Source organism: Cynocephalus volans, chromosome 5 (genome assembly GCF_027409185.1).
Source record: "Cynocephalus volans isolate mCynVol1 chromosome 5, mCynVol1.pri, whole genome shotgun sequence".
Taxonomy (NCBI): domain Eukaryota; kingdom Metazoa; phylum Chordata; class Mammalia; order Dermoptera; family Cynocephalidae; genus Cynocephalus; species Cynocephalus volans.
Window position 1 is genome coordinate 75,154,790 of NC_084464.1, and position 13,890 is coordinate 75,168,679.

General features: G+C 36.0%; 1 protein-coding gene across 1 annotated transcript in view; it reads left to right on the forward strand.

Moving 5' to 3' along the window:
- The window catches only part of ADGRB3 (adhesion G protein-coupled receptor B3), a 658,639-nt gene extending 645,154 nt beyond the window's left edge, over window positions 1-13,485 (forward strand). Inside the window, exons 29-30 of the mRNA XM_063096759.1 lie at window positions 7,040-7,144; window positions 13,297-13,485. Of these exons, the coding sequence (XP_062952829.1) occupies window positions 7,040-7,144; window positions 13,297-13,485 (294 nt within the window). The remainder of the gene's footprint in view (window positions 1-7,039; window positions 7,145-13,296) is intronic.
- Window positions 13,486-13,890: the final 405 nt, after the last annotated feature.

Here is a 13,890-nt window from a genome sequence, read left to right on the forward strand (position 1 = left end):
TCCTTCAGGCTTTAAGCCTAACACACTCCCTAGAGTCTATCTATACACAATAATAATATCCTGTCAACCCATATATCCCTAAAACTCTTGTGGCTAGTTAATGTTATACCCAGAGAAAAGCCCTTCATGTAGCCAATTTCCAGGACAAATTGCATTCCTGGAATAAATCAAAGGGTTGAATAGCTATAAAATGGTGAAACCCTGATTCTTGCTTTCTAGAAAGTATACAGGAAATACTGTAGTAGTATTCCTATGTTCTGTGACCAAATGCCTTAGTGAATTTGTATTCCTGGCTCTAAGCAGAGAGCCTGGTACATAGTAAGCATTTAATAAATTTTTGTTGAACAGATGACAAAAAGTTGAATTGTTTTTCAATCCAGTTTGCTTCAACAAAAAGGGTAGATTGTAGTAGGGTGAAAGAGGAAGTTGAAATATCAACTAGGAGTGGATAGGCTTAAGTGATAAAGGCCCACTTCCTGTAGGTGGTAGGAAAAGAAAGTGATGAAGGAACACTGCGGAGGCAGAATCTATGGAATCTGGTTCTTAACAGAATGTAGTGTGAACGGACTAGGAAGCAAAAAAAGATGACTTTCCAGTTCTGAGCCTTGGTTTTTGCTAGTACCAGTAACAGGACCAGGGAAATCAAGGAGATACCTAGTTAGAATGAGTTCAATTTTAATACATTGGGATTAAGGTGCCTATTATGATATTAATAAGAAATATTAAGCAGGTTGTTTTAATTGTCTTGGGATGAGCTTTGGCTCAAGGAATTCATAGGAATGAAATTAGAGACATTCATTCTGCAACTGTAATAGAATAGTATCCATTCCATGTTAAAAAGATATGGATAGAGAGGTGTTTATTTTTTATCATCTCTTCCAAAAACACAGAGATAAACCTCATCACAACCTTCCATGTAGCTCTTAAAAAACATTCTAGGATGTTCCTCTGAAGTTCCTGGTGAGCCCCACACATTCAGTAAATCCATGTTTCTCAAACCGGGGGCAGTGATGAGGGGCAAAGGGGAAAGGAAGATACAGACAGGATAACTGTGGTCCATCTGCATGGGGGCTTGAGTTTTTACTGGAAGATCTGGGGAAACAAAGTGAAGTAAGATAAAATATTACTTCATATTAATTCAATATCACTTCAAATATAGCTAAATGAGGACACAGAAGGTAAAATTTATATTAATTTCTAAATATAAGTCATATGATTTCAAGGAAATGTCTTGTTTATTATAGGCCCCTTCCTGCTTTATCCTCAACCCCCAGCAGTAAGTGCATTTTGTTAGGCAATTAGGGCACTTGTGGAGGGTAAGATTTAGCAATTCAATTCCACACTATATCTTTCTTTTCTATATTACTAAACTTAAACTGTTGCAAAATTATTTATTTACAGCTAATTATACTCTTGATTGACAGCAACAAAATAAAAAATATACAACTCATTTGATTTTTTTCAGACGTTTTGTTCAGTTTCTTTTAAGCCTTAGGTATATATATATTCAAATAGAAACATGTTTGAAACATAGACACTGTGATGTTAGGCATCATTCATGGGGTTACAGGAACCACCTTACAGACACGTTGGGACTCTGGCCAAGGAAAGGTACATAAATCATTCCCCTCTCACAACACAGTTTTAAAGATTAAGCTTAAGTTCTTCAGTGTGCATTGTTTCCTTAATATGAGGTTTCATATTCACTTAAGGATAGTATTCAACAGCCCAATCTGCAGAGAGGACTCATATTCAGAGCAGTAAAGAAGAAAAATAACCACAGTTTTATCCTAGTGGATATGAACAGTAGCAGTACAGGTGTATAAAATGCCAAGGCTGAAGAAGGCAATTCAGGAAAACTGGTTTCTAATTCCTATCAGAATATGATTTCAAGACCCATATTCTAAAATTTGTAGTTAGGAGATTCAATTTTCTCTAATAATTTCTCTGTTTTTAAAAGTCCATATACAGTAATACCTTTCTTATCTATAATTCAGACTTAAACCCCAACTCTGTGATTCACACTTTAAATTTAAAAGTGAAAACCTCTGAGCAATTTGTTCCAAGCCCACCTACAGGTCCTTTATAAACCTCTTGTATAGAAAATAAGTGCAGACAATAGATTCTGAGTGGGGAGGCAGGGCTCCTATCTGGAGCCATCGAAATGAGCCCTCCTTTCAGTGGAGAGACCTCCTTTCTAGAAGGAGAAAAGACAACATTTACAATGCAGGCACCTTCCTAGCCTATATACCTATGCTATCTCATTCATTTAATGTATTCACTACACATTTATTGAGCACCTGCTGAATGCCAGACACTGCGCTGGGTGTCACAGCTAGAAAGATGAATAAGTCACTGCTCATGAGGTGATCAGAGACAATGTATGAAGACCAGTTCCTGAACAGATAATTGCAGTACTATGAGATAGATGCAGGGTAATCAATGCCCAGAGTTCATGGACCTACCACAGAGGGTACCTAACCCACCCTAGATTGTTTTGTCTCATTTTTCATCTGAATAGGGCATAATCACAAACCTGAATAGTCTAAAGGAGGATGCTCTCTGAATCCATGAAATACATCTAAGATGGCAGCACACAAAGAGAATTGACAGGATTCAGAAAGAATTCCAGCTCTCTCATCACTTGTGTGAGCTTGGGAAACTTACTTAGACTCCTTGAGCTAAAGTTTCTTAATCAATAAAGTGAAGATAATGGCTCTTCCCTCCCAGGGTTATTGTGAGGATTAATAAAGATAATAATGGCTGTCATTTCTTAAGTGGCTCTTATCTGTGTGGTCCAGTGATAAGCGTTTTGTATTCTTTTTTAAATCTTCGAATTAACCCTGCCAGGTAAGTCTGATTGCTGAAATTAGAGGTAAAAGGAGACTGGATTTTATATATCAGACCACACAACTTGAAAGTGATGGAAATGAGATCTAAATATAAATTTGTCCAGATCCAGAGCTATCAGTCTTGGCATGTTCCGAGTATTTAAAAAGTCTAGGAGAGTTCCTGGGATATAGTAGGTGCTCAAGAAATGTAAGCTGCTTTACATCCTGACACTGCCACGCTTGTGTTACAAAAGAATAAAGTGAAAGAAAAGAGTTGTATGAGATAAGCTATTCAGGAAAGCATATTTCTGTGCAATTAGTCTGGTGGTCCTTTGAGGTGGGGGTTTATACACAGCTTCAAAAAATGTTGAGTGATATTAATATGGGTGGAAAGGAACATTACCATGCATTTATCTTTACTGCAAAAGATGCCTATAATATTTGATAGGCATTATAACTACAGGAACCTGAATTCTACAGATATTACCAATCAGTATATATCTTTGTTTTTTTAAACAGAAAATCCACATGTCTTAGAGTTTTATCATCATCACAAGATTTTAGAAAACTGAGTTCCAAACTCAGGTTTTAAGGGCTGGCTGGTTAGCTCAGTTGGTTAGAGTATGGTGTTGGTAATACCAAGATCAAGGGTTAGGATCCCTGTGCCAGCCAGCCACCTAAAAAAATAAAATGATAGTAAAATAAAATAAATTGATGTCTTCACAGAAGTCAATTTCTTTGTGGAACAGAGTGTTTAAGCTACAAAAGAGAGAAAAAGGTACAGATGAACCGTAAGGTTAGTAAAGATCCAAAAATAGCCATGAATGTGGACCAATAATATTTATAAGCATGAAAACTTCTAATTAGGTAGTTAAGACCATCAAAGTCATGAGTACTGCAAATACTCATCCAAGTAAATAAATAATGGGAAACCCTTAGTACTTATGAAAATTAAACCACAGCTAAGTTATCTCAGAATAATGCTGGGTTAGAAACTCTCCAACATTCAACTCTCCTACATATGGTATTCTTATCAATGGAACCTTCCTCATTATAAAGGCTGGAAGACATACTCGAGTCTATGAGTAAGAAGGAATCATGCATGTAAAACCCAACTGACCCATGTCAGAGGCTGGAGCTGTCCATGTGATACTTCTGCCAGAATGCCAGGCCATCATTGCTGTGGTGATTTCTGGTGATGCCAAGGTGACAGTTTCAAATTAGAATGACTATTGGGCATGAAGCCATATTTGCAATTAATATTTTTAGATAGAAAGGACCCCATCTTTCAGCATCCAAATTTTTCATTTGCTTCCATATTCATTTCAGGGTCTTTGTTATTTAGAACAGTTTATAAAATAGAATATTTAGCTTTGTTATTCAGAATAGTTGTCATGAACCTTTGTAGAGCATTTCAAAATGTTTTTTGGTAATATATTAGAGACCACCATAACATTATATTTTCCTTGTATATTTTTTGTATGTCCTAGCAATCCAACTCTTCAAAATCTATCCAGTTCAGAATCCAATCAGAATATTATTATTAAAAGTCCATTCGGTTAATGTATCTAATCAAGGGACATATTTGACACTTGGTTTGCTTCTTATGCTGTATTTAATAGAGGTATTAGGTTGCAAAAAAAAAAAAAATGAAGTGACTTTGACTAACAACCAAAAGAGAATTTTGCTGGAAGGATATGGAATAATTTACCTCTCAGCCAGGGAGCAGCAAGGACTTTGATTGACATTTCGCATAGCTTCCCAAAGCAAAGTCAGGATTCTCTCATAAAATGAAGGATAAACAGAGACTGCACAGACAATACAATCAGATGCCCATCTCAAAATAAGGGTGTGTGCCTTTAGTATCAGCTATTTTAGAAGTGAATAAATTTCCTGTCTTTGAAAAAGAAAGATCTTATTGAGGAGAGGAGACTCAGGCATAGAATTGAAAACTGAACTAGAAATTCTCTGAATTCTAGAAAATGGAAGAGAGAAAATATACAAACAAGATTATGGGAATACTAATTTGAACATTTCAACTTAAAAATGAATATTTAGAAATTTGGGGATTGCCTCACTTAGATTTAGCTTAGCAAATCCCATCACTTACTCTCATAGTAACACCATACATTTTCTTTATCAGAGTTATAATTTCACATTTATTTAAGTTATTATGTGATTAATGCTTGTGTCCTCCATTAGACTTCAAGCTGCAAAAAGGTAGGAACTCAATCAGATTTTGTGCACCATTGTTACCGTAGCATCTAGCACTATAAGTTGTGTTCATAGATATATATTAAATGACAGGATGAAAAATCCCTAGAGAAATGTCAATAGTCTGACATTACTCCTACTGTGCCATAAAAGAAAATAATTTCATGCAGTAAGATTCATCACTGTGAAAAATGCCATTTGTAAGTTAGAGGCAGAACCCGTATTCTAATAACAATTGGTTTGTTTTAAAAAGTATTCCTTTGACACAAGTATCTCAGGACCTGATACTGCATGAAAGTATTTGTCTCCCCAAGGATAGAATGTACTGCATTATGTTTTCCAACTACATGGTCCTCAAATCCCCTCCACTGAGTTGCTTATGCAAATCCTTTCTCATAAATTTCCACCAGCCATCACTACTCAAATTATGTTTGCCTAGTGTTTCTCCATTAATCCTGCAAAGCTGTTTCATGTACTCTACCCAAACTGAAGTTAATCGCTCTGTAATTGCTCTGTTTCATGTACCCATCATGAGTAATGCTGCCATGTTCTCATCTTCAACCACGTGATTCTTCAAAAGCCAACTCCCAAAGCTAAGTGGAACAAAGATCGAAATTGGTTATTGCAAGACTTAAAATGGCAGAATTCTCTTACAGAAAACTAAGCTAGTGAAAAATAGAAGAAATTAGCTAAACAATGCATTGCCTAGATACATAGTCATTAAATATAGAAAATTAAAGTTTGCATAGAAGAGAATAAGCTATATGTTATAGATTCAATTTGCATTTCTCTTTTGCCTTTTTTTCCCCCTCAAGGAGGTAAAGTTCTCCACAAGTGTCTTTTTAGAAGAAAATTAGGCTTTATAGATCTTCCCCCAAAGACACTGTTCTTTTTCAAAATAAATCCTTAGTTTCAGAAATATTTGGTAATTAAAACAGTAGACCAAATGTTCAAATCATAGCTTAGGCATGGATTTAACATACCTATGTAAACCACATGAGCACATGGTGAGTTATGAAGCATATGCTCAAAAATACTGTAAAATCTTACACAAACATGAAGACATAATGTTGGAGAATCACTGAAATATTGCTTTTAACTTTTAAAAATCAAAATTGAGGAAAACAGTTTCTCCTTTAAAATAACTTTAAAATACCTCTTTTTTTGTTAGTGCCCTTTTAAATGTTCTGTAATAGAAAAAGATTCAGCCCATGCTACTTACCCCAAGGTCATTTTTATTTATGACTTCATCTGTTATGATGAAGTTGGAAGAAACAGGTGTAACCTGGAATGAAGAGTATTAATATATTTATATCTGTGATTTTAGAAGCTCATCAACCACACAATTTATGCTCTGCACGCTAATTGTTAAGATTCTGTACCATCTCATAAACAAATATAGGAAACCTATGGGTCAGATTTTCCTTCTGCAAAGCTCAATCATTATTCACATGGAAAGTGCAAGATTTTAGAACTTACATATATTTCAGACACTTTAGTGCTTTGAGTCAGCCTTAATAGCAGGGCCTGGGATTTTGCTCCCCCTTTAGCACAGCCAGCTAGGATTTTAGTGTTCATAGAAACAAAACATTAAAAAATAATATTTCCCATAACAAACATCAGTGACTCAGATGCTTCATAAGTCCAAAATTTTAAACATTCTTTAAATATCGTAACCATTTTTGTAAAACAGCTTTAACTTTTGAAGGATGAAAATCTTACACAGGAATAACTGCTACATTTTTAATGCACCCACAAGAAAAAGCTATTTTTGGTAATCTTGTAAGTGGAAGGAAAAACCAATTCTTCATGTTCAAGAAGTGCTGAATATGAGACAAGGATTTGGCGCAACTTATTTGCATTTGTGGCATCTTTTGGGACCTTCTGGTTCCTGCCAAACTCAATTTCCCTTATTACTGAAGTGAAAATATTAAATCTTTTTGGAAATACGTAAATCAAATTAGTAATGAGAGTCATCCTGTTCCCTTTTGCAGAAGGTCATGCATACAAGGAAGAGGCATATGGAACTTTTTCAGGAATTAAATCAGAAATTTCAAACTTTGGACAGATTTCGGGATATACCAAATACAAGCAGTATGGTAAGTACTCGTTGCCTGTCTTATCCCTGCCCCCAGGAGCTCCTACTTGTCTTGGGAACACAAGACTAGCATACATGGTAAAGATAATAAGCCCCCAAAATGTACATCGAAAAGGCTACTAAGAGAAAAATTAGGAATGATGGAATCTTTAAGCATTTTATTCATATTTTAAATGTTCTCATTTATAAGCTTTAATTAGAATTAGTTATATATCAAAAATGTGTTGGCTCCCTCTGGCCACTTTATCATCAGAGTTAATTCAAAATTCAGTTAATTCAAATATCAAAATAGATGGCTAAATTTTTCAATTTTCATTTGAATGCCTGACCTTTTAAGGCCATAAAATGTAATTATTTCATATATTTGAAGTAGTTACCCGAAACCAGAGTGGTAGTTTTTTGTCTCCAGGAGATTCACTTGTTTTGTGATGAGAATTTTGGTACACACGTCAACACACTAGGGGCTTTGGTTGTTGATTGTAACTATTCTCTTCTCATTCATTCACAGTACCACAATCTTAATATAGTACCAAAAAAATAACAACATTGTACAATTAGTATGTGCATAGCAGTCATAACTTCATAGAAGGCTGTGTAATTATTTGTAAGAGCACTGGACCAGGAGTCTAGAAACCAGTAACTAGTCGAAAGCTCAACCAAGAACTATCTGATCTTGAGCAAGTCACCCAACTCAGGTTTGTAAACCTCCATTTTCTCCTCCTAAATGGAGCATAGAAAACAGTAATTAATATAAGCTTCCTTCAATCCTCACACTTTCAAAAGCAAGTAGGGCACTTTACAGCTTAGGAAGCTGAGGCTTAGCTATAAGAGATAGAGCTGGGATTGCCATCTGATACCAATACTACTTCTCTCCAAATCTGGTGCTGTTGCTTTGCTTCATACTCTTTGCAGCCCTTGGATGGTCCTTTTTCTCCTCCAGACATCAATACATATAATGCTCTAAAGTACGTGGTGTTTAATCACCTTCTAAATCCAGTGATTTTTCCAGAAGTATTTTGTGAGTCTTAGTCCTAGCTTTCGGATGAGTACTGTTAGCATAGGAAGAGATGAAGAGCAAGAATTTATGTATCTTTATGTTTTCTTTTACACCTCTCAGTACTAGTACAATGCTGGTCATGGTAAGTTATCAATAAATGGCTGCTACTGATTTATTGCATGGCTATGATAGTTTAATCTGTGTTTGTTAAATGAAGGTTATAAGAAATACTATACACTGTAACTCTTAATTGGTTTCTAAACAGTTCATGTATATATCAGTCTATTTTCCTCCTTAAAGCAGGAATTATGCATTATTTATTACCGACACAATGCTAGGCATATAGAAGGCACTTTATATGTAATGAATGGTTCTTTCTCATCTTCTCCTCCTAATACAAAGCCATCAATTTTTAGGTAGCAGTCAAATGAGAATTACACCATTGAGATTAGACCTAAACACATTAGCTATTCAATGAAAGCTAACGCTAAAATAAATTGAAGAAACTTCATTTGTTTAAAAAAAAAAGGAGAGGGTTATGTTTAGAAATTTGAAAGAACTATGCAACAGATACAGCCGGCTGACTGTTATAATATGATTGTAATTTTCCCTTGTTGTAGGGTCTTGGTATTAAATCATTAATGGCACAAATATCTGTATCTCAGTTTCCTGACAACTAAAATAGTCTGCTAATTACACCACATCTCTGTAGCAGCATGCCTCTTCTAGAAGAGATTTATAAATATTTACCATTTGGGAGATTAGGAGTGGGGAGGATAGAGTTGTCATTACTGCTTTACTGTTGTCCTAAATATCTGAGAACAACAAAAAAGAGTTCCTTATTCAATTTTGATTAATAACGAACATGTGAGTGCGTTCATTATCCTTAATTCAGTCACATAATTCATAGTGGCTCATTACTAATGAAAAATTGCATAATTGGGTGGAGAAAGACTTTTTTTAAAATTTCACATAAAATGTTTTTCCTCCCCCCCTCCCCCAACCCTGGGCTGCCAACTCACAACACCTGCTTAGAATTGCAAATGATGGTAATTATGTAGAATAATAGAATTTGAGAGTCAAAGAGAATCCAAAAGACCATTTAGTCTATTTCCCTGCTTCCAGGCAGGAAAACATTTCAATCACACTACAAAGGAAAGGGCACTACTTAATGAGATCCAGAGAAGAAACTTTTACTTTAAGAGTGTCTCACAGGTCATTCACAGCCAAGATCTTTTTTCCCCAAGATCTTTTTTCCCCAAGATCTTTCTTCCCCAACTTCCTGCTCTTTTAGAAAACACATACTCTCTTTTGCCTGGTCCCCAAATATTGGTAAGTTGGAAAAAGGAAGGAAAGAAGGGAGAGAGGGAAGGAAGAAGAAAAGGAAGGCGTGAAAGAGAAAAGGATGGATGGAGGGAGGGAGAAACTCATCCACAGCGGGCAGCTCTGACGCTCCTGGCCCTTGAGCTCTGGGAAACGCTCAGGCAGCCCCACCATATTTTGGGTGGCTCTGAATTCTCACATTCACCTGACATTCTGTTTCTATTGGTGCAGCTTAAGACCAAATTTGCATTTTTGAAAGCTTCATGCACATTGGCTTATACTGATTAGGCTTTTAACACACATGCTTCAGTTTAACTACCTCCCCTCCATTCTGTATTTGAGCTCAAAAAATAAATGAAAACAAGCTGCCTAAATTCAGAAACTTATTCTAACTCTGACTGAATTTTATAAGATTCGGGCCTCCATTGAAGCCTTTCCTGACAGTTGCTGCCAATTCAATGATCCCTTTAGACTGTTCTACAGGTAATCATTCACTTGGACGGTTGAAACTGTCACACTTTTCTATAGGAGCATCTGCAGGCTCCACTCTTGTCCCACTCAACACACAGGAAGATAACTAGCCTTGGGCATCATCCACTGACCTCCAGCTCCCCCCCACCCCCCACGCCCTGCAGATGCTGTTCCCACTCTGACTGCCGGATGCAGTGGTTCTTCACCACTAAAGAAGCAGGGGGCCTCTGACCTGCAGGGTGTCCACACTTTTGTGAACAATGGAGAGAACGTAATTCAGCTGGGAGTGCCTTGGGATGCCAGAGAAGATGAAGGAGAGAGCAGCCTTATGAATTAACTTGTTACCCACTTATAGAACCTTTTAGAAATTGAATAGATCATGTACTGACTAATATTCTTTGGAATCAGAATCTAGATACTCTGATAAAGCTTAAAATTGGTTATTTTAGTTTGTGTATCCAGGTGCTTTATCCCCAAAATATAAAAGGGAAATTACAACTTTTCCAAACATAGTGGAGCCCCTGTTTTCCAAGCAAAGGAATTAACACTTTACATACCTCGGATCTTTTCAGGGCTGAACTAATTGAACTTTCTGTCAAACTGAAGATTCTCAGAAAGCTCCTTTAGACACAACCCTTGTCTAAGATAGATAAGTCCATTCTCTGTACTTGATTCAGCAAAATTCAGATCAGTGAACCTTTCAATTGATGACTGATGATTCGGGTCACCAAAGTACCCCCAAATGTTCATTGATTTCCTTTTGCCTACAAAATAAATTTCAAATCATGTAGCCTGGCATTCAGGCTCCTTGTGATCTGGCTTCTAGTTCACCTTCTGCCTGTTTTGTCTGCTATTCTCTTTCACACCAAAATAAATAAATAGATCATTGTTCTCATGGTTTTCCCATCTCCGTGCTCTCTGGATTTTTACTTTCTAATATGCTCGTTCGGCTGCCAGACCTCCAACCACACATGTGTCTTCATGGCCAAGCCCATCCTTCTAAGCCAGCCCTAATGTCACTTTTCTCAGAAAGGTTTGTGTGCTTCCCATAAAAGGAAGCCATCTCCCTAACCTCTTCTGAATTTCCACAGCACTTTCCCTGGATCATAGATACAAATATAAGTATATCTTTTATACCTCCATTTGACTATAAACACATTCCATAATAAGTATGATTACTATATAGTGAGCACTAATTAAATTCTCCAGGCATTATTCTAGGCTCCCCCACTCTTTTATTTTTGCAACCCCACAAGGTAGGTATTGAGCCACACATTCTGCCAAGTCCTTTGGTCCACAATACAAAGCATATCTCTGTTTTGCTTATATTCAAGTTGAGGTTTAGATAAATTGAGGAAATTGCTCAAGGTCACCTTCACACAAAATGGAGGAGCTGGAATTTGGACCTGCATGTATCAGACTTTAAATTTTGAGTTCCCTAGCGGACCATGCTGCTTTTCTGTGTTTTATTTATCACCTTATACTCTCTAGTGCCTAATATGATGTCAAGAACAGAGCAGCTGATGAATAAATATTGGCTGAAGGGAGGCAGAGAGGAAGAGAGGGAAGAAAGGAAGGATGGGGGAATGGAGAACTACAAGACTATAGTTCATAAGACCTTAAAATATTAGACGAGAGCAGAATTAATCCTCTGCACATATCCTAAAAGTTAACATTTATTAAATCTCTACTCTTAGCTATATTTTTCTTGTATCTCATTAGTAGTAAAGCTAATAAGTGCTGAAAGCATTTAATGTATTGAGGATTTTAGAATTTAATTTCTAGTTGTGGTATTTCTATAGATTTTCTCTCTTTCTTCCCTATAGCTTGAGATGATGTTTAATATAATGAATGAAACTCAGGTAATAATTCAAGTAGCTATTTTATATTCTACTTCATAATTGATTATAATCAATTGAAGGCTTGATTTTGGGAAGGGGGGACACTTTCAACAACTATAGCATTTTCACTAAACATCACATTCCATAGTAAAAAATGAAAATAAAATTGGAAGCCTAGGCTTTTAAAATCATTTTAATAATCTTCAACAATAGAAATCAAGAGCTAATAAAGATTAAAAGGCAATGTTTTTCAAGAGGAAACCCTTTTTAAGGCTTGATCAATTTTGTTGGGATAAAATTAAAAATAGAAAAATTATTTAGAGGAACAGTTAAATTGTGTCTCTTGAATAATGATTAATTTAAGTGAATCTCTGTATTGAATTAAAACCTGGACTAGTGTAAAATTGACAACTTTTAATTGGCATTTCCTTTTGCAACAATAAATCAATTTAACTTTAATCAATACTCCACATAATTTAGCATCAATCAGTTTAGTGTTTTCGTTCTTTTCTAAGGAGCTTTCAGTCATGATTTCCTTCTTGTTCTTTGATGATACTCAGGCTAGCCTTTTCCAATCAAATTCTCTCATTTTTCAGAAATCTTCAAACACTTATTTAAAACACAGCAAATTTACTGCTACATCTTAGCAAAATATCAGGCGATACAACTTCAGCTGGAGTCTGCTCATATATTTACTGAGGATCTGCAAGATGGCACCTCTGAGTGGAGTCACAATTAGGCAAACCTTAACTCTTAGATAATAAGGGAGCATGTACTATGAAACATAAGGGATAGTGGCTTGTAGATATTTTAAAGACTCTCTTGTATTGCTGGGTACATTTTCCACAAAACTGTGGTCTTTGAAGGGAAGAGTGATTTTTGCTAAATTAGTGTGCCACCCAACTATAATAGAAAATTATGCGAAATATTCAGCATGACAAAACAAAACAAAAAACATAGATCACAAAATAAGAGAATAGAGCAACATTTAAAACACTCCAAAAAGAATAATTTCTTGAGGAAAAACTAAGCAAAGGTAGTGATCTAAATTCTTTTTATGAAACACTGCTAGTTTGGGTGACTATGTTTTTATTATTGAATAATATGCCCCATTAAATATCCTCAAATTTGTTTACCTTCCCAAAGATTCTGCCACAATGCTTACATTTTCTATATTTAATTTTAGCAGTGACTTATCTCACCTTCCTACCTGAACATATAGCCATGCTGACATTTCACAAGATGCCCAAACAAAATGTTATCTATTTTGCCTTCCTTAATACTATGCACTTCCTTTGACTCCTGGAAAATTGTAGGATAACTTAGCGAAGGTAGTCATCAGTTTGTTCAATGAAAGAAAACCAAAATCGAAACTATTTCCTGCAGCTGGGAACAATTTCAAATCATCTCTGAATCATATAAACTGCACTAAGGTTACAAACATGCTTTTTTCCTGGAAATTCAACAAGCAGCAATATTAGTCATCAAATGAATGACGCTCTTCCCCTCTCTTCTCAACAGGAAAACCCAGCACCAAACAAGAATCCATGGGACACTTTCAAAAACCCCAGTGAATACCAACATTACACCACAATCAATGTCTTAGATACAGAGGCAAAGGATGCTTTAGAACTAAGGCCTGCGGAGTGGGAGAAGTGTCTAAATTTGCCTCTGGATGTGCAAGAGGGTGACTTTCAAACAGAAGTTTAACAAAATCAGAATGGACTGAGGGGAAGACAAAACCATTTATTGCACTGACACTTAAGACTTGGGAAGCCTGACATTTCTATCTGGACAGTGCTATGTCAGGACTTTCATGTGCCAGACGTCAGTGGTGTTTTCGTTTGATAACATCTCACTAGTCAGGCTAGTGGAGAGACGACCAGGTGTACAGTTCTGACCTTCCTGTGTTGTAAGTACCCGTGGAATGGATTTGTAAGGTAATCTTTATAGATAAACCTCAAGCAACTATTCATGTTGTAACCGCTTCATATGGTTTAGTTTTCAAAAAACTTCACCATGAAGCACAATGTATATATTTATGCAGTTTTTAAAGTTTATAACAGTCTGTTTGGCCATTACTACACTTTTTACTTTATAATATAAAAGCAAAGT